This window comes from Danio aesculapii, chromosome 10 (genome assembly GCF_903798145.1).
Source record: "Danio aesculapii chromosome 10, fDanAes4.1, whole genome shotgun sequence".
In the NCBI taxonomy this organism is placed as follows: Eukaryota; Metazoa; Chordata; class Actinopteri; order Cypriniformes; family Danionidae; genus Danio; species Danio aesculapii.
Genome location: NC_079444.1, coordinates 33,355,312 through 33,381,927, shown reverse-complemented (window position 1 = coordinate 33,381,927; position 26,616 = coordinate 33,355,312). Strand labels below are relative to the sequence as shown.

The following is a 26,616-nucleotide window of genomic DNA, read 5'->3' as shown; positions in this document are numbered from 1 at the left end:
ACAGTGTGTCTGCAACATACTTTAATTGCATTGGTCACCATGAGGTGGGCCAATGCATCGATATACAGTATTGGATGTCGATTTTTATCATTTATTTTTTCTGATCAAAATAAAACCAACAGCATATTGACTCTAGCACTGAAAAGGTAGATACATTTTTACTGATTAAATGTGAAGGGACAGAATTTTTAATGATTCAGCAATGTTCCCTATGTCAATTTAATACTAAATATATAAGGTATGTTCTATATTAATGATTCAATAAATGAGTTTTCAATAAGCTAGTAGTATCATTGTTGTTCTAGTGTCACTGAGTAACTATAATACAACCCCAAATCAGAAGGATTTGGGACAGTGTGGAAAACACAAATAAAAAAAGAAACTAGTGATTTCCAAATTTACTTTGACTTGTATTTCATTGCAGACAATATAAACACAAAATATTTCATGTTTTGTCTGGTCAACTTCAATTTCATTTTGTAAATACACATCCTTTCCTGATATTCAGACCTGCAACACATTCCAAAAAAGTTGGACCAGGATTTCTAGTAGGGCTAGTAATCAGGTAAATTGGTTAAATAATGATGTGATTTGAAACAAGTGACAACTTTGATTATGATTTGGTACAAAAGCAGCATCCAAGAAAGGTCTAGTCCTTTGGAAGCAAAGATGGGCCGAAGACAAATACATGAGAAAATTATTAAAATGTTTAAAAACAATGTTTCTCAAAGAAAGATTTTGTATATTGCATATTTCACCTTCAACATTGAATAACATAACTAAAAGATTCAAGGAATCTGGAGGAATTTCAGTGCATAAAGGACAAGGGCGCAAGCCTGTACTACTGTGGTCTCCAATCCCTCAGGCATCACTGCATCAAGAATTATCATTCATCTATATGCGATATCACCACATGGGCTCAGGACTACTTTGGCAAACTTTTGTCAAGTACCACAATACGTAGTTACATCCACAAATGGCAGTTAAAACTGTACTGTGCCAAAAATAAGCCCTATGTTAACAGTGTCCAGAAGCGCCGTAGACTTTTCTGGGCTCAGAGGAATCTGTGATGGACCATCACACAGTGGAAAGGTGTACTGTGGTAAGATGAATCAATATTTTAGGCATTTTTGTGAGAAATTGATGCAAAGTAAATTTAGAAATCACTACTTTTTTTGTTATATCCGTTTTCCATCCTGTCCCAAATTTTTTTATTCAGAGTCTTATTTGTTTTTTGTTTGTTTTCAATTTTGTGGTGTGGTTTTAAGTCAATTTTTGGTACTCCGATTGAACAAAAAACAACCTTCCCATTTAGAACGTTTTCATGTAATTTGAGTTTTAATTTATTTTTTAATTTAAGTTAAATTTATTTTAGGTTATATAAAAATTAATTAAATAAAAATTAATTTAATTAAGATCAAATATGATGTCTGTTAATGAGACAACATAAAATAATAAGCAACTAATATTGATACCAATATTTATTAATAAATGAAAAACTACTATCAATGCATCCCTGCATTTTACCCATAATTCACAGAGTTATTCTGTTCTTGAGAACTTTATCGCAGTTATATATTTACTTTTTATGTCTGCATACCATGTCCATAAAACTACAGTACTAAGGACAAATTAGTGTTAAAAACTGTGATGATATCTAGCATGATGTCTTTCCCTAAATGACACGTGAAAAAGCGTGTTATTCCTATGGACACTAGTTTGGTCACAGTTATGAGTGCCAGTGTGTTGGGGGAGTTGATGAAATGCGCCCCCCTAGATGTGAGGTGCCATGCGGTAGCACAGCAGTCGTGCAGACAGAAAGCTAACCTCAGAGTCCCCGGCCTAGAAACCCACCAGCATCCAGATGAGACAAAAAAAGAGGAGTCAGAGAGAGAACACCATTAACACTGGCATCTAAATCCTGAAAAAACCACTTGCATCCCAAAAGCACTTGCACATGATGGCAGCAAATCACTGGATGAGAATACACTCAACATCCTCAGGAGAAGCATGAAAAGCTATATACTTTACCTTTTGTTGTGGGGCTTGACGCCAAAACAACCCCTGGCTGTTGGTTTATTAACAAGTACATTTTTTGTTTTGTTTTGTGTGTTTTCATTTGTGAGAAAGGATAAATAGAAGAAAAAATATGCATACTCACACACACACACACAGTTATGGAAAAAAAAATCAAGAAACCACTTGAAAATTCTCAGTTTCCCATTAAATAAAGTAAAATGGCCCAAGTTTTCATTTGCTTTTAGGCAACAAGATTTCAGTTTTGTGACCAATTGTCATTTTCCAATTAATGAAAACACCATATAATGTAATATACTTTTTATTTTTTCCTTAAACCCATGTCTAATAAATCAAGACAAATTTTTTCCATGACTGTGTATATATAATGTAATTTATTAACACAAATAACAGGGTTTCTGCAGGTTTCACCAAATAAATTAAAGACTTTTAAAGACATTTTAGGATCATTATGAATGAAATTTTTGACTCATAAAGGGCTTTTTTAAATGGCTCAGTTGGAATAGATTTTTATTTGCCCTATCAAAAAATGTATTATAATTTAATAAACTTAAGAATACAATAATAAATTAATTATAAAAAATAAAAATGTTTTAGGTATTTCTTATCAACAAATTTAAATATTCTGTAAAAATAAGCAAGCTCTACTTGTATCCATATACTTTTTTTAACATAAACTTTCTTTAAAATAAAATAAATTAACATGTTAATATGTTAATAAATTAATTACATAATTAACATAATTAATAAATTAATATGTTTCAAAAGTTAAAAAAAACTTTTTAACAAATACTATTGTAAAGCAAATAATTAAACTATTATGATGAATGAAGTTAAAAATGACCTTTATATATATATATACCTATAATGACCTATATATATATATATATATATATATATATATATATATATATATACATATATATATATATATATATATATATATATATATATATATATATATATATATATATATATATATATATATATATATATATATATAGTTGTAGGTCTTAAATATATCAATATTTCAGTAAATGTAAGACTTTTTAAGGCCTAAAATTTTTATTTAGCGATATAGGACATTTTAAGACTTTGAGACCCCACGGAATCTCTGAAATAAACATTTCAAAATTAAATATATATATATATTTAATATAAATGTATACATCAGCAACTTAAAGTATTTTAGTAACATTTAAATCCTGTACAATTACATAGAATAGGTATTAAAAATATTATAATTGAAATAATGAAATAATAACATATTAAAATGCAAATCTAATAATAATAATAATAATAATAATATTTAAAGTGACAAAATCTACATAATGTATCTACTAAAATGATGAAAACATAACAATAAAAAAAACTTCAAAACATTATAATAGAAAATAAATAACAATAAATAATCATGCCTGACAACTAGGGCTGCACGGTACTAGAAAAAATGCACATTGCGATATTTAAATTTCTTGCGATTTATATTACGATTTTTTTTCAAGATCGCTTAATGATTTAAGCTAGATTGGGATGATTTAGTAGGAGAGTGCATAAAATATAAATCAACAAGTTACAAGGGGAGATAAATAGAGCAAATATACAAATGATACAGAAATAAAATAATCAAATGTACAATAAAGCTGTATATTCTTCATTGTGTAAATAATTAAATACAATTAATCTTTGTTAAAGCTACAAAAAACTTAATTTTCCTTGTGCCCAGAACTTGCTTAACAGGCCTTAAAAACACAAGCAATCGATAAACTTTCACTTTATATATTATGGTTAAAATCAAAATTACAAAATTCTCATGTGTTCTAAGATGTTGTACCTGGTCAACTATAATCCTGAGTCCACATTGTGTCCTGCGATGTGACTATTGTGTATTCATAAATTGCAATATCAATGATGAAATGATATATTGTGCAGCCCTACTGACAACACAATCATGCTTAAAGATTGAAAAGTTAATCAACCTTAATCTATTAAGTAAATATTAAAATATCAACATCTGATACAATCATGAAGATCGTGTATTGAAATGAATCAATGAGCAAATTAGAAAGTTGCCTATACACTGACAATACAAGGCTCACCTTGCTCATCTTGCTCTTACTGTCAGCAGTGAGGAAGGACATATTGTTGATTTCATTCATCACCACAAAGTTTTGCTCCTCTCGCTTGAAATTCTGCATGAAGGAACAAAATAGAAGAAAGTTCAAAATCCTAGCTAGTTATTTTTTAAATTAGTATTTTTCGACTGCTAACACTTGAATAAAGTTCTCACGTGAGATTTGGACCAGAAGATGAAGACCTCTCCCACCATGCGGAACAACTCCTCAGCATCTGGGTCTCGAAACGTCAGCCATCTTGCTCTAAAAAACACATACAGTGGATGACACTTCAAAATGACCACGTGTGGCGCCGCTACGATACTTAAGCAGGTCGCACACCAGATGCGCCGCGCAGCGCCACTCATTTCAGAATTCTAAAAAATGGTTTTGAAATTGAAGTCAACATTTTTGAATTTGTGAATTTCATTTTCAAACATTTCCCAAATGATGTTTAACAGAGCAAAGGATTTTTTTACAGTATTTCCTATTTTTTTTCTTCTGGAGAAAGTCTTATTTGTTTTATTTCGATAAGAAGAAAAGCAGTTTTAATTTTTTTTTTAACTATTTTAAGGTCAAAATTATTAGGCCCTTTAAGCAATTTTTTTTTCAATTGGCTTCAGAACAAACCACTGTTATACAATAACTTGCCTAATTACCTTAACTTGCCTAATTAACCTAGTTAAACCTTTAAGCTGTATAGAAGTGTCTTGAAATATATCTAGTAAAATATTATTTACTGTCATCATGGCAAAGATAAAATACATTTTATTTTAATAAATTTATAATTAAAGTTTAGAAATGTGTAGAAAAAAATCTTCTCTCCGTTCAGGGAGAGGATATTCAGGGGGCTAATAATTCTGACTTCAACTGTACATTGACACTTTTATTTACTACCCTGACCAGACACATTTTATTAGTCCTTTCTTTATTAGTCCATGAATAATATAAAGTAAATGAAAAGAAGAGTCGGGGACAAATGCCAAGCTCTATGCTCTCACAAGCACGGCAAACGCATTTTTTATCCAGTCCAATAAGCGGCACCTGTATACCAATCACATAACCTCCAACCTGTAATTAAAACACACACACTCAAAGCTCATAGGCTAGGACGTCACACTAGCTATGGTTCCATCCAAAAATGCAAATTAACTTTATGCACAAAACTGGAATATCACATAAAATATGTGCAAATAAAGCAGCGTTTCCATCCAACGAGTCAAAAAGAAAAAATAGTCACTTCCTGATTAACTGCTGCTAAATATCAACAGTAAAAAATGAATTTGCTGCATGAATCTTTTCTTTATTTAATAAATGACTTGCGCCTCAGAAGATGATGACGACACACAAAGAACACGTGGTGGCGTTTGAAGGTGTGAGACGTGGAACACAGACGCTCTTGACTATTTTTGAGGCAACTAAACATATAATAACACTAATACTGAAATGGTTGAGTGAGTGAAATGGAAATGAGAGGCCGGAGAGATATGACTTGCAATATATAGTAAGTGATGACACAAAAGCAATTTAAGAGCTCATATGCTGTATTTTTGCTCCTTAAGACACCCACGTTGGCTTTTTCCACATTAAAATGTTAATATACTGCATTTTGAAACTACATAATATGTAATACATAATATGCATTTTACAATGAACTTTTTTTTACAAACATTCAAATGTTGTATTTCAAAGCACAACACAATCAGTGCATTGCTTAAGTAGGCTTCTTCTACATTCAGGCATACTCTAATGTTTTGAACTGCATAACAATTAGGGATGCCACGATTATATAGTGTGAAGAATAATCATTTCACGGTTATCACGTCTAATGTAAATTTAAGCTTTATATTAGGTAAGTATTTAAATTAATTGTTGTTATTATCTGCGTTCATACATACATACATAATAATTTCAATAATTCTTTTAACATCTTTTGTTTACCTTGCACTGAAAGCCACGCACAACTCTCACTGCTACGGTGTAAGACGTTTTCTACTGGGTGCGCCTGTATATTGGCATATATTCTTACATTGGAAATAACAAACTTGCGCGCGGAAAAGATGCGATATGTGAATGGCCCGCTACTATAGTTAATCCAGTGTGCATGCGTGCGTGCGTGCATATTAGCCTCTGTGTATATGCTCAGAACTTTAAACTAGCGCGCTGTTTTGTTCAGTGCAACAGAAATGTGGCGTTGATAAGCCTTGATGGTTAAGTTTCCAAATGTTTTCGGCTCCTCGCGCTACTCACTTGCTTACTGTCAGATGAACAGACGCACGTCACTATAACTATAGTGCCCGTTTTCTGACTGAACTAAATTTATTTTTGATGTCTTGGTCACACTATTTGGAGGGCCGCAACAAAGTGCCTCGGGGGCCAAGTTTGGCCCATGGGCCGCCAATTGAATAGTCCTGTTTTATAATGTGTTTAGCCTGCTGGTTTGTCCATTCATACACATTCTTATCATCCAATTATCTTTTATAACAAAATCACATGACATTTTTTAATGCGCATACTAGAATTTGTTCAGTTAAAGTGATTCCATTGTAGTTTATGCGCATCTTTTCTTATTGAATAAAAAGTTTATCCTACTTAGTTATGCGCACATGTGTTTGCATTTTCAAAATTGATGCACATCTTGGCGTTTCTATTAACCGATTTTTTATGCGCATATCCAAAATGCGCATAAAAATAGGTGAATGGAAACATAGCTACTAAGGATCGAACCCACAACCTTGGCATTACTAGTGCCATTATTTGATGTTCAGGATAGCCACAAAATGACAAAAAAGTACACCAAATTAAATGAACCCGTTAAAATGACCCACACAGGAACCAATAAATACCTGTTGTTATCCACATAGCGGATGAGAAGAGGATAAAGAGCATAGAGGTCTCTACAAAGAACTGCAAACTCGTCTCTGATAGTTCCCTCCTCCTCGTCTCCCTCAGACTTTCCCTCCAAACGCAGATGCTCCTCCTCGGCTACAACTTTAGACGTTCGCTTCTTCAGCTTCTCCATGGTGGGAATGAAGTGGGATTTGAGCATCTCTGGTTTGGCTCGGCTCACAATGGGTTGGGAGAATACTAGATCAACATAAGCAAAACATGTTGAGCATCTGGGGCCGTGAAGATGGATTAGCTGGCTAGTCAGTTTGTTTAGTTTTGCACCAATCTCGAGTTTTAGGTAACAAAGCAGCGTGACTTAAATAGTAGTTGTAGCTGAGCTGAGCTACCTTCATGGTACCTAAAACACAGAATTTGTGTCCTGTGCATGTACTCAGCTTCAGAGACAGAAAAGAGCAGAACATGCAAATATAAAGTCAATTTATAAAGACAGTTTCGGTCATCATTTTTGTTAAATAATCATGATTACAACATTATTTTTCTGCCTCCAAGTTAAAAATAAAGAGACAGTGACTTTTTATCTCAGAATTTCATGATACAAACTTGCAATTATATGATATATCTCAGAATTCTGACTTTATAACTCGGAATTGAGGGTTTGTATCTCAAAATTCTGACTTTATATCACAGAACTGAGAGTTTGTTTCATGCAATTGTGAGATAAAAAGTCGTAACAACCTATTTACATTTTTTTATTCTGAGGCAGGAACGGACTTCCATACAACATGGATAAATATAATCATGATTTTGATTTCTCTAATAATCAAGCAGCCCTAATTTGCAGTACAAAAAAACTATTTATTTTGTCAGTCATTTATTGTACTTCTGTCTGTGCAATAAATGTTAAAGATTTGGCAAGATCTGAACAAAATAGATGAATGCAATAATGAGATTGAATCTCGAATGTAACTTTAAAACTATGTACCTGGGAAATTATTTTTCAAAAATACCAAAGAATGATACATAGCTCCTTAATAAACTGCTAACAATGAGTAAAAAGGCCATTACAAAAAAATGGCTCAAGGAAAATCCTCCATCTGTAGGTGAATGGCATGATATGAAAGTACTCTTTCCTTAAGACAACAATCCTTTGGTACAGGGGAAAGTGGCTGAGAAGAAATGCAATGTTTCAATTGAATTCTGGTGCTTTTACCTATGTGGGCTCCTCCCTTAAGAGATTTTCGATCTTTAATACTGTATGTAACCCTTAACAGAACTTTGTATGGCAGGATCTGATCAAACATAAATACTTTTGAATGTAAATAAGATTGTATCCGGTGACCTTGGTACTTATATTGTGTGTCTTTTTGTTTTTATGATGTCATCTGAAAGTGTTTTTTGTTTATTATATTTAAGGTACATAATAACTCCTACAGTAAGGGGAATAACAACTCATACCTGCAAGTCTCTTCATCCAGGACGCTTCGTCGATTCCCAAGTTGTTGACCACGATTTTCATGATGCTTCCCAGGAGCTGGTTGAGGGAATCGGAGGTGACGTCGGTGCAAAGCTTACCCTCCAGATCGGGGAAGTTCTCCAGTCCTCTCTCCCACCAGCGGGGAAGATAGTTACACAGCATGGGCAGAGTGACCTCGATCACATGTGGCATTTCAGTGTATCGAGCTCCCGATTCAGCCAGGTCTCCGATCTCCTTCAGTAAAATGTCAAGCTCAGGAATGTCCAGACACAGCTCTTGGACTTGGTTTGGAAGGCCAAGGACTGTAGGAAAATGAGTCATTAATACTGTTGTGCTAATGAATATATTGGTGATTTACAGGACTGAAAACTGCATCATTTAACTAAACTCCCATTAAACTCAAATTTTTAGGACACACAACAGTATTTTTGGCAAAGCAAATCTTTGAGTACAGAATTGTTTTAGTCAACTAGTTAGAGAGAGAATGTTGAGTTTATTGCCATGTCAGCTTCTCTGGCTATGATGTCATGACAAAAAATTAAACAGATCAAGTTTACCAAATTTAATAAATATCACTTTTCTGTGATTATAAAATATTCTAACAATTAAAAGGCATCAACAGCAATAAATAATACATACAAATCTAATAAAAATAATAAATAATAATAATGGTGACGCAGTGGCCCAGTAGGTAGTGCTGTTGCCTCACAGCAAGAAGGTCGCTGCTTCGAGCCTCAGCTGGGTCAGTTGGCGTTTCTGTGTGGAGTTTGCATGTTCTCCCTGCGTTCGCGTGGGTTTCCTCCGGGTGCTCCGGTTTCCCCCACAGTCCAAAGACATGTGGTGTAGGTGAATTGGGTAGGCTAATTTGTCCGTAGTGTCCGAGTGTGAATGAGTGTGTATGGATGTTTCCCAGAGATGGGATGCGGCCGTAAGGGCATCCGCTGCGTAAAACATGTGCTGGATAAGTTGGCGGTTCATTCCACTGTTGCGACCCTGAATTAATAAAGGGACTAAGCCGAAAACAAAATAAATAAATAATAATAATAATAATAATAAACTAAAAGAGTTGTTTAAGGTTTACTTTTGATAAAAATTGTAAAATTTTAGAAGGATTCACATTTAAAAACAGTTCCTTTCTCTCCAGATAAAAATCGTTGTCTGATAACATTAAAAATAAGGCATTCCACAAGTATATTTCCGTTGTAATATTTATATTTTGAGGGTTCTTCTCCTTTGTGTAAATGATTATGTGTGAGTCTCGTGTGCCCGACACGGCATCTTCTGTAAACAATCTCATCATGTCTTGAGTTTAAAAAATTTTTGGATTTTCTTTCTTCCTATTTCAGGCTGGATTTTAAAAAGTTTATTTTCTGAGCACTGATCCCATTCTGCTTGCCATTTGTTAAGAATGTAGCCTTATATTAGTGGCTTTAAATCTGAAGGTGGGATTTTGCACTCTGGTTGGCAGCTTTGTCTCCTGCTTTAGTTCATACTGTAAAGTTGGTTCCTATAGGCTCACGCTGCCCAGCTGTTTGCCGTGTCCCCCTTTGACGTCATCACACTGTCTCTAATCCAACTGCTGCCACCATGGCATAAAAGTGGTGACAGGACGCTACTCATGAGGCCTGGGACACTTTGAATTTCTGTGTTGTGTTGTGTGTCTGTAAATCATTTTAATCACTTCAAAAGTCAGTGTGTTACATTTTGGTATATGTCTGCTTTTGTTGTCTATTCTCCATTCGTCCGTCGTCAGTTTTACGTACATCTGAGGTTGGAGAGAGGGACAGGTCAGAATGTCACGTGATTTTGACATTGTGCACTTGTCAGAGATGCGAAGATTTTCTTTTCAATAATGATATATTTTTCTTTTTTGGATAGTTAGGGTAGAAGTTGGGCCAATAGAATAGCTTGTTTTTGTTTGATTTATTTCTATTGTTTGGACGCCGCCAGCGTCTCATCTCTCCAACTCTCCCGTCTACCTGTTTAAACATTTTGTGTCCCGGTTGTTGTCTGTGACTGTTCTTTATATATACAGATTTTGCACTTATTATCACTATCTTTTGATAATAAAAATACTTTTGCATTTAGTTAGTCATGGTTTTTTGTCCTTGACTTGTTGATATTGTGTGTTTGCGTATGTTTCATCTAAAATTATCGTTACTCTCCTCCCCCTGACCATCTTTAGGAATGTAACACCTAGGATCGAGCAAAAAAACTATATTATAACATTTTCTCTGTAGTTTATTCACTTTGATAAAAATGTCAATAATAACAGGATGCTCCAGTTTAAAAGAATTCAATGTTAGTAGACATTTTTATAAGTAGGTTTATATGTAGGATACAAATTTCTTATGTCAGCAACTGCTTGATATGTACAGTATGTGGAAAAGCATCATCCTTCTTATGCTTGCTCAGATCCAAGTCAACTAGTTCACTATCTGTGCTTTGTGGTGTTGTTGCACATTTTGTCAAATGTTCTCTTTAAACAAGACAATTCAGAGATATACACCAAGAGAAATTGAAATTTTTTTAATATAGCTGATTTCTAGGAGCATTTTCTAACCTTTTTTTTTATCTTATTAATTGTATCTGTGTTGTCTTTTTACATTGAGTATTTAAATTTATCCAAATTAACCCTTCGACCAATAAAAACACTAGAAACTGTTACCAGTAACAACAAACTTAAAAAAAAAACTCTGACCAGCAACTATATAACAAAAATTATACAGATATATTGGTGATTATTGCTCTTTAAGGAATAAGTGAGACCATTACATTATTAGAAAATAATCAGCATTGTGGCCACATCATCACCTTAATTGCAGTTTATTTTCTAATAATAACAGACCGGATTTAAAAATTTTTCTAATACTATGATTACCATACTTCAAGACAAAGAATCACCTTGGATCTTTTGTCAAAATTTAAACAATAATTGAACAATAAAAAATAATAATAATGGTAATAATTGTCTTATTATAAATAAACGATATCTACATTGTGAGTTTTTTTTGTTTTTATACATAACTATTTATTTAAAAATATATACATTTTGATTAAAAGTAGTAATTAATTAAATTTGATTTATTTTTAAAATGTATTTCCTTTAAACATTTCCATACATTTCCTTTGGTGTCCCCAAAACCAGTTTGAAAACCCCTGTTTTTCACCATTAAGTAAATGCAGCAGTTACACTACCTTAAGTCAGACACCAATGCAAATACGGATATACTGCTTACACTTAAAATGATGATGTAAATGGTATCATAACTGCAAAGAGATGACTTACTAGCTCTTTCTCTCGGTGTCTTGGTAGTGTACACTGAAAAGGCATTGTATTCATTAAGATGCGGCTCCAGGTAGGCCACAGGCATTGCTGCAGCAAGATGCGCGAGGCATTCTCCAAGGGCTGGTCTATGCCTAATATAAATGAAAAGTAAACATCTAAAACACACTGTCATCCCATACAGACTTACATATTCATATACAAACATACTCTAACAAACCTCTCTGCATGTGGAGTTTTTACAGTCCCAAGAGAGTAGATACTACACATGATTCGATAGCAGGACATTTGCAAATCATCCACTATTTGAAGCAAGAAAGTGAGACATTAATTTATCACTATAAAACCGAATGATGATTTATTTGTTTAAAAAGTTCCTTACGGATAACATCATCTCCAAATTGGTGCTGAGCAATGTGGTCAAACAGTGATGTTAGGACAGGAAGCAGAGCTGTTGTGGTGTAGTTTATATTCTGGGACACACCCTTCACTGGCTGAAAAACAATCGTGTGTAAAACAACGTAGGAAATGAACCGCTCATAGCAGTACAAGCGCTCAAATTGTACCTGATTGCCTTTGGACACTTTGCCAAGTTTGAGATTCTCCACCATCTTTTCAATGTCATCGGCGGCACTCTCAAAGAACAAACGCAGTCCTGCTTTCACAATCTCAGGCCCGGATTTCATTACCGTTCTAGTAAAGTCGGAGAAATGAAAAAGAGATGTGAAAGAAATGAAAATTATAAATATTTTAATGCAATTGCATGTTCATTTTTTAGCATTTTCTCTAACAAATTGAGGGAAGACATTTCATTGCAGTAATTATTATTAGTGAATGCTGATCATTTACTGTAACTAAGCTGCTCTGTTCTCTATAATAATTATCCATTATTTAATATTGCTATAAACCACAGCACATTTGCTTTTATAAAATAAACAAGAGTCAAATTCAAATGCAACATTACTTCCCAGTTTACTTGCAAACGTCCAAATGGACCTTTGCTGTGAGTGAAAATACCTTTACTTTAAAGCGAGTGAAAATATTGGCAAGTATTCATTGTAAGCCCTGAATACAAAACACAATGGTTTGTGCAACAATTCTCCATACTGTCAATTCAATTAAAAGACTAACCTGGCATCAAGTGACCGTGCAAGGATATGAAGGCAGTTGACAATAGCAGGTGCATCCGTACCTATGCACAAAAAAACAGATGGAAGAATAGAAATTCAGAAACATAAAACACATGAGATGATGATGCTCTAATGATTAACTGTAGTTGCTAAAGAGTAACACACAACAGAAAAGTAAAAAACACGAAGCAACAGTAGTAAGAAAACTGAAAAGAAACGTGATGGAGGACAGGAGAGTAGATATCTTACCAAAGAGAAACACTCTGTGTCGCACCAGGGCAGACATCTTACAGAAAATGCTGATATATCAAATTAAAGGAAACCAAAAACACATCAAGAATGAGCATGGAGGAAGGAAAGAAAGCAGTAAGAAGACAAGGGTGAAATAAAAAAGTAATATGAAAGAGATATAGCCTTATACTTCATATAAAGTTATGTATTTTGTAACCTTGCAATCATCTCCTTTTCCTTGTTTGATGCGTGTCCGCCACTGCCCAGGATTTTGGCCGGTGTGGAGAGGAAGTAAAGGCAGTGGTTTTTAAAATACTGATTTATCAAAGGCAAAAGAATCTGAGGAGAACAAACATATTTTACTTGTTATTTACAGCCTGTGCTGTACCCAGCGAACACCTTGATGTCAAAACAACACTAAAAATCACGTCAGAAATGCAAATCAATTTGATATCAATTGACTACCTTAATGTCAAAATGACATCTAACATTGATGTCCTGTAACTGATTTTTGACATCAATGTTAGATGTCAATATGATGTCATTTTGATGTCAATTAACATCAAATTTATTCACAAGGTAGTTTACATGCACAGCAGCGATACAAAATCCAGTGTGACTTTGTCAATTGGAATTGAAGCTTTCAGATGAATAAAATGAATAAGATGAATATGTGGATGCCAAATGGATGTCAGGGTTTTGACATCAAATTAACTAGCATTTTTGGCACGCTTCATGCCAATTTCATGTCATTTTGACATCAATTTGCCCGCTGGGTACTGATTTAAAGAAATATTTTTGAGCGTATAATCTATGAAAGCCTGACCTTAGCAAAGAACTTGATTTCTTGCTCATGTGGTGACTTTTCCACACGACCGCTACTCACAACCGCCTCTGTATACATCGAAAAAATTACATTAATCTCAGTTCATCCATAAATGTATCTAATAAAGCATAGCAATCAGCAGTACCAAGATGTGCTATGAACTCCTGAGCAATGTCCATCCACTTCAGAAGCTTCTGTAGGAAGCCATACGCAAAACGCTTCTCGATTGATGAAATGTCACTTTCCATGTCTTTGAGCCCTCTGGATAGAGATACTTTAATCAGAATAACTGCAAGTACATTATTTTGGATCATATATGCATTTCAGTGGTTCCTGTACCTTGTCACAGCATATCCATTCAGCTGCAGAAACTTGAGCAGCTCATACGCTTTCTCTCTATCTCGTGCCTTTTCTTTAGCCGTCAGTGTGTCATAAGGCACAAGCAAAGGGTGTGTACCTCCTCCTGATTACAAACACATTAAGTGAGATACTGATGACTGCAAATGAAACGCAAGTAAAAGATATAAACTACAACAAGAGTTAAAATAAACACCAAAATCATAAAAAATGGCAAACCTTTTGCTTGTAATTCCATTTTCTTCTTACGGCCCCAAGTGTTGTGGTAGTTTTCTGCAAGCTGCTCTGCCATGGACTGAAAAAAATTCAGTGTGTGGTTAGACACAATGTTCTTTATTGTATTTAAAGTATTAATCAATCACATTCAAAGTTAAAGGTTGTATTTATGTAGCAGAGGCCAGCTAGTGAAGTGCTATGCGGGTAAACCTCACTCCTCTGACCTCTAAAGAACTAGAATGGTCCTTAGACTCCTTGTTAGAGCAACCGATCTCCCATACAAAGAATTACCGGTTTGATCCCAGCTCAGAACGGGATTGGTGCAGTAGGATAGGTGGGTCACATTTACATAATATATGTGTGTGTTCTGTGTGCATTTATTATGAATATATAAATATGTACACATAAATATTTACATATATGGTAGGTAATTCAGAAATGTTAACAATAGCAAAAGCCTTTAAAAGTGTTCTTAATTGGTGGTATTGAACTAAACAGGATTGCGCTATCTTTCTTTAAAGAGCCCCTATAAGAGGGCTGAACGATCATGGACAATTTTGACATAGCATATCTAATTGACATATTTTTTTCCTCTACAATATATGTTGCGATATAAATGACTGAAATACATGTACCTCTATTTGCAAAGTCATTACTTTAGATGGATTGGGATGATTTTGTAGGGGCTTGAAATATAAATGTTTATTTTATGTGATTTATTATAAACATTTAATAAAATAAGTACAGTCATAAATAAACACAATGGAGCAAATATTACAGTGAAATAAATGGTTTTCTGAGGAGGGTCTAACAATACTCAGTTACAGGAATTGAATAATAAAATGTAAAATAATGCATGGACTACATCATATAAATAATTCAATTAAATCTATCTTTATAAAACTTCTTTACACGCTATTAAAATGCTTTAAACTCTCTTAAAATACTCACAGGCCTGAAAAACACATGTAGATGATAAACTTTCACTCTATTATGGGTAAATTCTGCAATGTCTCCACAAATATCATGGGTTTTGACCTGTGGTTTCTGGTCAACTAAACTCAACTCAATATAGCATATCTTGCTATGTGACTATTGCGGCTGCAATGAAATGATTATCGATGCTGAAATGATATATTGTGCATCCCTAGCCCCTATTGTGCATTTTTGAAAATGACCTTTTATGCAGTGTGCAACACAGCTCTAAGTGGATGAAAACATGCAGCTGAGGTTTAAATCTGAAAGTGCATCGTGTTTAAAACTATTGATTCTCAGAAAAAGAATAAACTCAGAGTCATTTATATGAATCGTTGTGAGTTCAAATCTTTTGCCGTTTCGTATTGACGTCAACATAAAACATTGGCATATGTTGGACCAATCACCACATATTAGCATCACACAAAGGAGGGGTTTGGAAAAAATTCATCGCTGAACAAATCATATGGGTGTCACTGAGATAATAAGGTTAAAATGAATGCATATTATAAGATAATTAATGTGTTTTTTGACCTTGCATGCATATCAGCTTGTTGTTGGAGACCCCCAAAACCAAAATATGTCTTTTTATATTGCATAATAGGGGCTATTAGGGTCTATGTTGAAGTTGTATTGTGTACCTGTAGCTCTCTGGACAGTGTCATGCCTGAGATATCAATGGGTTGAGGGCTATAGCCATGACTGGGGTCATAGGTCGCCTATCAAAAAAGTGGGAGAACAACATATTAATAAATTATGACATTATCCTCAAGGTAAGAAATGTATTAGCTGTATTAAGCCTGTATTTAGTTACATATACATGTTATTTATTGATAAATATGTTTATATACTTGTCAGTTCTTACCTGTGCAGTCTGTGAGATCTTCCGGGCTGTTTTCTTCTCAACTTTCTCATCATCTCCATCTCTGGCTTTGTCCAGTGTCCACTCCCAGGCAATCATGGCCTTGATGGACTCTTTAATAGGCCAGCGGTAGATTTCTTTATCCTAATGCAAAACATTTGATGTAAGGAACATACAATAACAAAAAAGCTATGTAGTCTTAAAGAGATCAAGTAAAAATAAACTCTGTTGCCTTTTCAGAGAACGTTTTGTAAGGCCTGAGCATGGGATGAGTCTTGGCATTTTCATCCAACACCTCACCAAAAGTCCAGTTGTTTTGAATCTGATGGATTATAAGACAATGGTAAGACTCTTATACAAATAAATAAACAAACAACAACGTAGGGACACCATAGCAATCTCACAGAAGCCACTAGACATGTGTTATAAATAAATAAATCAAATATATGTGAACAAAATAACACTTTGCATACTTTTTCAAAAGCCCATCTGTCGTGTGTATATTCTGCATATCTGTTGATGAAACCGTCCAACTTCTCGGGAATTATAGTGCTATATAAAGAGAAAATAAGAAATCAAGTATATGACAGTTTGTCAATTGTAATAATGCCACTAAATAGATTAATTCAATAAACAAATGTACTTTGTGGTATCAACAGGTTTGGGGTCAAAGTTGCCTTCAGCATCAACAGAAGCCTTTTTTTCGGTTTTGGAGGAGTAGCTGGCGTCCACATAATCAGGAGGAATTGCTCCAGCGATCGCACATATACAAGGCATGGCGATTTTGAACAGCTCTGCATCGAATTTCTATTGGGGAACACAAATTACAAAAGATACTATTTATTCTGTCTACTGCATTATGGGACAGAAACACACTAAGTTTTAAGTTCATCTAAGCTTGTATTATACTGACTATAGACTCTTAAGGTTATTGCACACTGAATCTGAAATTTTCGTCCATAATTTACGCACGTTAAAAAATAAATTCGACCTCACGTTGTCTCAATCGTATTGACACACTGACTCCGAAACTTTCGTCCATCATAAAAAAATTCGAACCGGGTTTGATTTTTTTCCATTTTTCACATCTTAAAAAATGCTTTGAAAGGAGTTTTGACAGTTCAGAGCCACCATGCAAACAAAAAGCTAAATACTGAATGCCGTCATTTGATCCACAGATAACTTTATTTGCATAAAATAAAGACAGAATGTGGCGGACAGTTGAGATCCCCTATATGCTGGATTCAGTGACTGGCACTTCTCCACGGCTATGCAGAGGCCATTATTAATCAGAAGTCGAGTGTACATAGTTTTACGTTAGGAAATGCAGTCTTGAATTTAAAATGAATTTCAATTTACTTGAATTTACTTAAATCGTCAAGTACTGGAGAACAGATATAACACATTGATCAAATTTAGTTTTCAGTCATGCTCATGTAAAAGTAATATTCAACTCCTTTAGTTTTGCTTTCATTCATTTTTGTCTTCAGTAGTGACAAAGCACGAGTCTTCAAACAAATGATTTTTTTTACAACACGTTTTTAAACATAATAGTTTAACTAACTAATTTCTAATAACTACTTGTTTATCTTTCTCATGGTGACAGTCAGTGCATAATATTTTACTAGTTATTTTGCAAAGTCCCTTTAAGTATTGTATAGTCTTTGATTCAGTTTAAAGTGTAATTTAAAGACTTAATTACGTTATGTCAACTAGGAAAGTTGGAATAATTAGTCAAGTTATTGTATAACTGGTTTGTTGTGTAGACAATCAAAAAAATACAGTCAATATTTCTTAAGAGGGCTAATAATACTGACCTTATATATATATATATATATATATATATATATATATTATTTATTTTTATTATTAAAAAGCGCTTGTATTCAAGATAAGCTATAAGAAATAAAACTTATTATGACTGCATAAGAATTATTTTTTGTTTTATAGAAAATACTGTGAAGATTTCCTTGGTTTGTTAAAGATCACTTGGAAAACATTATTTTAAATTAATGGGAAGGCAAAATAAATTTACTTCAACTGTATCTGTTAAAGTTTACAGGTGCAAAAACGTGCCTTGATGTACTTAAATGTTAAAAATGTGTTTTCCCACTACAATACAAAGTTACTTGTCAAATAAATTAACAAGGAAGATTATTTTGAGTTTAAGTTATTTAATTATATTGTTTATGAAGACTGCAGAGGGATGCATGTAAAAAAAAAATGACTTCGAATATTTAAGTAGTTTGTGATGCATGTTAAAATGTGCCCCCTAAAAGTACAAGTGGCCCTGCCTGGCCCGCCAGTTACTCTGGTCTAGAACCACCACTGCCTGTATCTTTTGTTAGTTTAACGTGTATATTGTAAAATTTGCTATGTCTGTAATGAGGCATGTGTAAAGTCCAGAAGTGTTTACTGCATGTTTATGCATTGTGTTAGATCTCTCATCTTTTACCTTGATTTTTCTTACAGTGAGTGAATGAATGCCAGTAAACTTCAAAAACATGTTCATGCTAAGATGGGTATTGATATTACCATGTTACTCTGTCTATAGTCACTGCATTTTGGGACAAAAACTAAGCTAATCTACTTCCTATAACCTTAGTGATGCTGCTATATGTTTTTTTTGTTTATGCTGTATTCCCACCTTGTGAGCCAGAGATTCAAAAATTCCCCAAAAGAGTTTACGGGTCAGATGAAGCTCCTCTTCTGATGATACGCCAAAGTTAGCCCAGCCATTGGGCAAGCAATAATATTTCCAACAACGCTCATAATGATTAGTAAGCAGCTGTAAAACAACCACAAAGAGATGAGACAACTATTGCAACCAGCCTAAATTTAAATTTCAGTAATGTGTGATGATATAATCCTATACCTTAAGGGGCATTTTAGCATACTCGTTCAAAATCGGCACATCAAATACCAGCCGCCTAAGGAGGTGCTGGAGCATGGAAGGACGCAGATACCTGTAAGGCAAATTTCACAATAAGCACAACTAAAATGTCAGGTAAACTAAACATATTTCGCAGGCAAGGTTGCACCATTGTTGTTTACTGTAGCACACAATACTCGCCTGCACAAGGACATGAGGCATTCTTCAATAACATCTCTTTGTGCTTTGGTTAGCGAACGTCCTCGAGACAGCCTGTAGATGGTGTGAAGCATGGAGTCGATCATGATGGCGCGGTGGTCCGTCCCGGCGAACAAAGGAGCACATTTAGTGATGAGGGGTAGCACAGCGGAGCACAGGTAACGGTTCAGAGCCAGGGCCATTTCTGTAGTGCTGAACGCAGCCTTAGAGAAAGAACAAGATATTAAGCATTATATTGAGAGAACATGAAATAATAGATACTTGTCCCATTGAAGTACTATAGCTCAGTGTGTCTCATATCATTTGAATGTAGTCAATGGTAGTGTAGAAAGGTATAGTATGCATCTTACTGTGTCTAAGGAAGCTGCCGCCCTCATATCAGGCAGGAAACCCACTTCTAATACATGCAATAGGAAGTCCTGGTTGTCAATGCCATAAACTCTGTCCAGGAACAGAACCATTGGTGCTTTATGATCGGGAACAAAACTAGCAGACATCTTTGGCTCAATGATGCTGTTATCTGTAATATAATATAAATAGGCCAAGACATTTGAGAAGAAGTAGGAATGCAAACATCCATCTATAAAGTACAGTAGATAGTTCAATAAAAAAATAACAAATGTAATCATTTATTTATCCTAAATTGTTCCAAACATGAATAGATTTATCTCATCAGCTGAACATAATTGAAATATTTAAATAATTTAAATAAAAGTTTTGCTGACACATTTGCTGATCATTTATTCAAAATGATCAACATTTGCTGATCATGAAACATTTGCTGATCCCCACTGAATTCCATAGTATGAAAAAACTATTACAACATTTATTTAAAGGCACAATATAAGACTTTTTCATTAAAATATCCAAAAACCGCTAGAACAGTGTTCTAACAGCATGTATTTTGCTTATGTTCTGACTTATGTTCTTATATTCTCCCAAATGTTTCAAAGAATGTTTAAATCTGGAGAAATAAGCAATTTACATTAGTGACATGGATTGTGTCCTGTGTGGATATCATTTTGAATACTTTAGTTCATATATGAACATGACTTCTGCAGGAGTCCTGTAGGACTTAATGAAGATTACAACTCTCATGATTCCACACTCAGTTACAATGTCATGCAAACACGCTTTTGTTTGTTGTGAATAAACGCCCTCTAGTTAAAAAAATTACATACTGTGCCTTTAAGGTCTGACCATTTTCAAAATATCATTTTTTATCATTTTTACATCCCCCCCCCTCCCCCCAAAAAAATAATACAGGTTTGTAATATTAATATTTCTTTGGGAATTATATTCCTTTAGCTTATCATTACCTTTTCCAAATGCAGGAATCTGGACTGACAAGCTGATCACACCGACCAGATCCTCAATGGGCACAAGAGACCGAAGAATAGCCCTAATTCTCAAAGCTTCACCTTTACCAGCCTGGATCAACTGTGCAAACAGAAAGAAAGTACAAGATGTTTAATCAAATCCGATCCCATTCAGTGACATCACTCAAACATTTACATATAAACACACTTACATGCATCTCTGGAGCACAGCGACCCAGCAGATCGATAAGAGCTGAGTAAAATGACATGATGGCATTTCCCAAGTGCACTCTGTTCTCCTCATGCTGCTCCTCACCTCCAAACCTGAAAAAACAAGGAATAAGAATCATTTTAAAAAATTTAACAGACCCTACCTACAAACAAAATTGGGATAATGGGTATTCCAAAGCATTTAACTATATGATTCTGTATATAATGTACATATCAAATAGTGATAAAGAAATGCTTTGCACTTACATCGGAAAGCGTCTGTCTTTTTTAACAGTGGGTCCATCTCTTGCAGGGTCCTCTGAGATCTTGATGGCTTCTTCAATGGCAGCGAGCAGACCATTGCCCCCTTCTCCTCTCAGTGCAGGACCAAAGCACTCAGGCCTCCTGATCAGCAGCCGGACCACCACATTAGCATTCTCCTCCACACTCTCTCCTGAATGGTGAATGTCATATGAAATGTTGCAAAACTACAGAATTGAATTTAAAGTGCTTTTTTGGTTATAACCTTATAAGCAGTATCTAAAACAGCTGTTTGTAAATGTAAAAAATCTGCAACGTTTCAAAGATTAAAGTGCACACAATACTGTCATACTAACACAAAGCACACATTTGGTCAAAATTAGTTCTAGCCGACTGAAAAATTAGTTTAGGCCTTAACTAATAATTAGTTAAGGCCTAAAATGGACACGGTGGCAACTGTTTTGTTGTCTAAAAAAGTCTCCAGTTCAATTTTGTCCTGATTTAGAAAAACTAAAATGCTAATATACCTACAACAATACTGACTTGCTGGTCTAAAAAACTTGTAAGGCATTTTTCTGAGTTTTAGTGTTGGAACAGTTGAACTGCACTTTGTCCTTGGCAGAATAAATGAGTTTGTTGTCATCCAAATGAAAGAACTGATACTGAACTGCCTAAAACAAGTTTTCAATAACTCCGAACTCAATTTCTGTACAATCATATGTTGGTTTGTAAAAAACAAACAAACAAACAAACAAACAAAATCACTGTAGCTTGGAAGAGATTAGTGCATGTTGTGGACATTTTGAGAGCACTGGTTTTTTTTTTTGGAGAGCAACTCTGAGATTTTGTTTATCACTGGTAGACCAATTTCAATGTATATTCAACTTTTAATTACGAAAAAATTAATGAAATGGAGTATATCTATTGTATTAGCAATTGATTTTATATGCCTTCTATTTCTGCCTGTTATAGCTATACCATAAATTATTTTTATATCATATTTATTCGTAGCCATGCATAATTAATTACACCCCTCAGACTAACAAACCAGAAAATGCATTATCTAAATGTATGTAAACCAAACACTTTTTAAGATAGATACAACCATATATTTTACAAACCATTCACAAACACAGCAAAGCGCAGGAAATCCAGATACTTTTCTCCTCCAACTGGGTTCCATCCAATATCTGGGTAACCCTTTGACAAGAGCATAGGGCAGCTCTGCAGACCACAGCCTGCCAAGTACTTCACCACCTGCACAAAGAGAGGGACAAAATGAAAAACTGCTCACAAAGTTTTTTTAAATGTCATTTAGCCTGACGCACCATCTCCAGGTCTTGCTCTTGGAGAGCCAGTGCAAGCTCATTATTATCAATACAGGAAGCAGCAGCAACATCAAGAGGAGTGGAGCCTCGCATTCCTGAAAGAGTGAACACTGGTTAATTGAAATAACAATAAAAATATTTAATTATAGTTTAATATAATACAATTTAAAGGTACAGTGTGTAATTTTCGCTGCTAGAAGGTGTCACAGAAAATAAAAGCACATTTTGAGGCCCGCACCAATAGCCTAGTAGTTAGTGCGTCGACACATAGCACCGAGGTACTTGCGGCGACACGAGTTCGATTCCCAGCTCAAGGTCCTTTGCCGATCCCTCTCCTATCTCTGCTCCCCACACTTTCCTGTTTGTACAATCCCCACTGGCCTATCCCAATAAAGGTGAAAACCCCTAAAAAAATATATATTTAAAAAAAATAAGTTTATTTTGATGACAATGTGACTGAGTGTGAATCATGGGAGTTGTGGTCACCGTCCTATGGGAAACCTACAGAAATCATGTTCATGGGTAAGCTAAAGTATTCAAAAATGATTGTCATAGAAGGATGAAGCAATGTGAGGCTGAAAGGTGTTGAAGCAAAATGAGACGAAGAGAAAGTGTGATGCAGCATGAAAGCAGCGGAGCTTTTATTATGCCACAATCCATTGCTTCCTGTTCTACTCATGATTGTGTGGAGAAGCAGTGCTGCTTTATCATACTAAATACATTTTAGGCTTCTGTTATAATGCTGCTCTGTGCAGTCTAATAAAATCCATAACACATTAAAGCGTTTTTGGTGTTTCCCTGTTTTTTATAAAACAAATTGGCAGTCTCGTTAGCATGGTGACACAGGACACGGTCCGTATCATTAGTTATTACTAGTTATATTGTTATATATTATTAGAATATTCTCTAATTTGAATATTCTTCAAAACATTTGGGATAATTTCCATTTTTGGGACAATTTGCAATCCCACGTTGCCTTTAAATTAAATTCTTTTTTACTGGGCTAAACAAAAGTACATACTGTACTTTCTGAAATACACGTCACACTTTTTTATCGTCTGTGGTGATTTATATAAAGCCAATAATTCAAGAAGGGAGAACATGTGCAAAGCAGCCACACATCTAGATTGTTGCCAAACAAAAACATCTGAGTACTTGTATACTATTATTCACAATGAAAATATTTGTTTAGGCTTGATGTCTATGATAAATGTTGTTTAAAGTGAATGACACTATAATTAGAGTTGGCTGAATGCTTACATTTATCATTTGTTTTTGTTTTTTTCTGTGTGCTATTAAATTTAAAGACATAATTCACCCAAAAAGCGACATTTTATTTTAGGGTGAACTATTAATTTAAGTGAAGTTTATTCCTAAACTAATTTTGAGAGGAGCACATGTTTATGATTGACCACGGCTGGTCCCGCATTAGATAACGCATGATTCACCAATCAGACGATTCCTAACTCACCATAAATAACTACAGTTTCTTACCTCTGTGTCTTGAAGAACTCCTGGGACAGCATGTCAAACATGCTTTATAATCAATCATCAGCAAAGTGTAAACTCTTGAAAGCACCTTTTGTGAGGTGAGGGGAACTAAAATATACATTAAACATTTTTATTTAGGACTAGTGGTAGCCTAATTAACATGAATCATGAGTGTAATTGTAATAATAGTAGGCTTATATGCCAATTGGACCTGTTTGGAGTTTTTTTTCTCTTAACAATTCAGTTCGAACCAGGTGCATTTTTTTTCCAAAAAAAATATGAACAACTGTTGAAATGGAAGCACATAAAGATGAGTTTTAGTATGAATCTGGCTTTACCCAGCCCGATGCCACTGTTCTGCAGGAGGTAGCCCAGATGATCAAACATCGAGCGCTGATTCTGTCTGCTGATACGACAGAAATAACACAGGAAACGGCAGCAGTTGGTGACCATTCGAGGGAATCTGATCTCCTGCAAAGAGCAAATGAAAAGCAAACTGTTCAACAATCTTCTTATCCAAATTGGTTCTTCACATTTTTAAAGGGGTCATGAACTTTTTAAATATTAAACCACATGAAAAAAGTATCAAAACTTAAAAGCAGATCTTTTTTCCGGAGTCTGAGTTTAGCTATAATTTATATACTAAAATGGTTCGTTCCACAAGCTGTCATTTTAGCGGATTTTCTCAATATAAGCATTTTTTTTAGACTAACAAGAAAGCTTTGAGTTCTGCAACTTACATGATGTTTTATAGCATAATGGCCTCTTTTATGTCAAAAGATTAATGGAATTTGGATTTCTCAATTTATGACCTTCTAATATGCTAACATCACGTTAAAATATACCTTGGAGTCTCCACCTCCAAGTACGTTCACCATAACCTCCATGACTGTCTCATGCATTCCCAGAGCTCTCATCAGGTTGGGATGCTGGTAAAATACCCTGTTGCTCATAATATTTCTGAAAGAGAAACTCCAGCAGTGTAAGCAAAAGGTATCTATTGGATTTGCACCTTCTATTAGTGTGACTTTTCACTTACCCGATACTCTGGATCATCAGCCTCTCCTCTTCTGGTCCCATCTGAACGATGAGCAAGGAGCGTATCTGTCCCAGACACTCCAGGAGCTCCATTGTGTCTTGTATAGAAACAGCGTTGATGGTATAGGCTTTGGGCAAAGCTCGGATCAGCTCACCCAAGGCGTCGTACTGCCGATGTAACAGACTGAACATGAGGCGCACCAGCTCAGGGTTCTGGATGAAAGACTCCTGAGCCCAGTGGATCATGGTGTGGGAGATCAGTTCCTGCAGAGTATCTGTAATACAAGAGCAAAGATAAAAAAAAGGATTATGACTGGGAAAATATAATGAGATCCTGTATATTAAGTGACAAAAATATTTTACTTGGTTTTTTATCTTCTTCAGGCTCAGGCTCAGCTTCTGGCTTTTTTCTCAAGCTTTTAACTTTTTCCTATCAGTCTGCGGAGGCGCCCACTGAGAGAAGTGTCCACCTCTTCTTCCTGTTCCTCCTCTTCAATATGCACACCTATTGCAGACAGAAAATACATTATTAGAGATGCACCAATATAACTCTTAACTGACAAGTTGATGTATTAGGCGATACATATAACTCTATTTTTTTTAGCATGACTCCAAAATCAAAAGGCATACACAGAAAGTAAACGACTGATTTTATTTTAATACCTTAACTTCTGGAATGATTGAACTGATATCTGAATTTTATTAATGCACTATTTTTCTATGGCCAACTTTCTTTTACAAGAATAAAATCTACAGCCTGACAAAAAAACGCAAAAATTCACTATAATCTTCTATGTGAAGCTGCTTTGACACAATCCACATTGTAAAAGCGATATACAAATAAAGATGAATTGAATTTAATAAATTAAGCAACCAAGTCACTGAAAATTAACAAAATGCAAATACCTGTAATCCAAAATCTAAATACCAGCAAAATAATAAAAAAGAAATAACATATAATTCATTGGATTAAAGATATCAGGCAAGTTTTGATATTGAACTGACAATGAGTACATTAAAAAATTAGCATTCATCGGCTGATATCAATATGGCCACATGTATTCTAAAAAAATGAGAAATAATTTGTGACCACAAATAGCAGCATCTCAGCTAGCTTCAAGACTAGAGGCACATTGGCATGAACTTTCTTTGGCTGTGTGTAGGAATTAACTATTACAGTAGGTATTGTTAGTCCATATACCTCTGAAAAAGGAAAAACGACTGATACTCTAATACCTGTCGGCCAACCATTGACTTGGAGTCCTAATGATACAAGTGTTCGTGATAAACTGAGACAGCATGATCATTGAAACTAGGTTCATTTGTTTGGTAAAACTGACCACAGTGAGCTAAAAGGTCATGGTGAAATGTTAGCAGGCCATTCCGGACATCCTCGGGAACGGGGCAATCTTCTTCCTCTGGACAGTTCTTAAAGTTCATCAACATGTTTACCTGTAACGTAACATATATCCTGGTTAAAATTTTCAGAAGTTTCTTTTAAACACAGGCTGCATTTTTGT

At 34.7% G+C, this 26,616-nt stretch overlaps 1 protein-coding gene across 1 annotated transcript in view; it reads right to left on the bottom strand.

Moving 5' to 3' along the window:
• The window catches only part of LOC130235992 (ryanodine receptor 1-like), a 113,935-nt gene that overhangs the window by 44,369 nt on the left and 42,950 nt on the right, over positions 1–26,616 (bottom strand). The window contains 36 exon segments of the mRNA XM_056466523.1: positions 1,828–1,842; positions 4,137–4,229; positions 4,328–4,415; positions 6,998–7,238; positions 8,457–8,777; positions 11,765–11,895; positions 11,982–12,063; positions 12,144–12,255; positions 12,328–12,454; positions 12,893–12,953; positions 13,141–13,190; positions 13,340–13,461; positions 13,949–14,016; positions 14,094–14,209; positions 14,288–14,411; positions 14,525–14,600; positions 16,138–16,215; positions 16,362–16,502; positions 16,591–16,680; positions 16,832–16,910; positions 17,002–17,165; positions 19,006–19,146; positions 19,234–19,324; positions 19,432–19,652; positions 19,800–19,969; positions 20,769–20,889; positions 20,981–21,092; positions 21,246–21,432; positions 22,361–22,496; positions 22,568–22,662; positions 24,397–24,529; positions 24,904–25,018; positions 25,098–25,371; positions 25,460–25,526; positions 25,528–25,601; positions 26,437–26,548. Of these exon segments, the coding sequence (XP_056322498.1) occupies positions 1,828–1,842; positions 4,137–4,229; positions 4,328–4,415; positions 6,998–7,238; positions 8,457–8,777; positions 11,765–11,895; positions 11,982–12,063; positions 12,144–12,255; positions 12,328–12,454; positions 12,893–12,953; positions 13,141–13,190; positions 13,340–13,461; positions 13,949–14,016; positions 14,094–14,209; positions 14,288–14,411; positions 14,525–14,600; positions 16,138–16,215; positions 16,362–16,502; positions 16,591–16,680; positions 16,832–16,910; positions 17,002–17,165; positions 19,006–19,146; positions 19,234–19,324; positions 19,432–19,652; positions 19,800–19,969; positions 20,769–20,889; positions 20,981–21,092; positions 21,246–21,432; positions 22,361–22,496; positions 22,568–22,662; positions 24,397–24,529; positions 24,904–25,018; positions 25,098–25,371; positions 25,460–25,526; positions 25,528–25,601; positions 26,437–26,548 (4,428 nt within the window).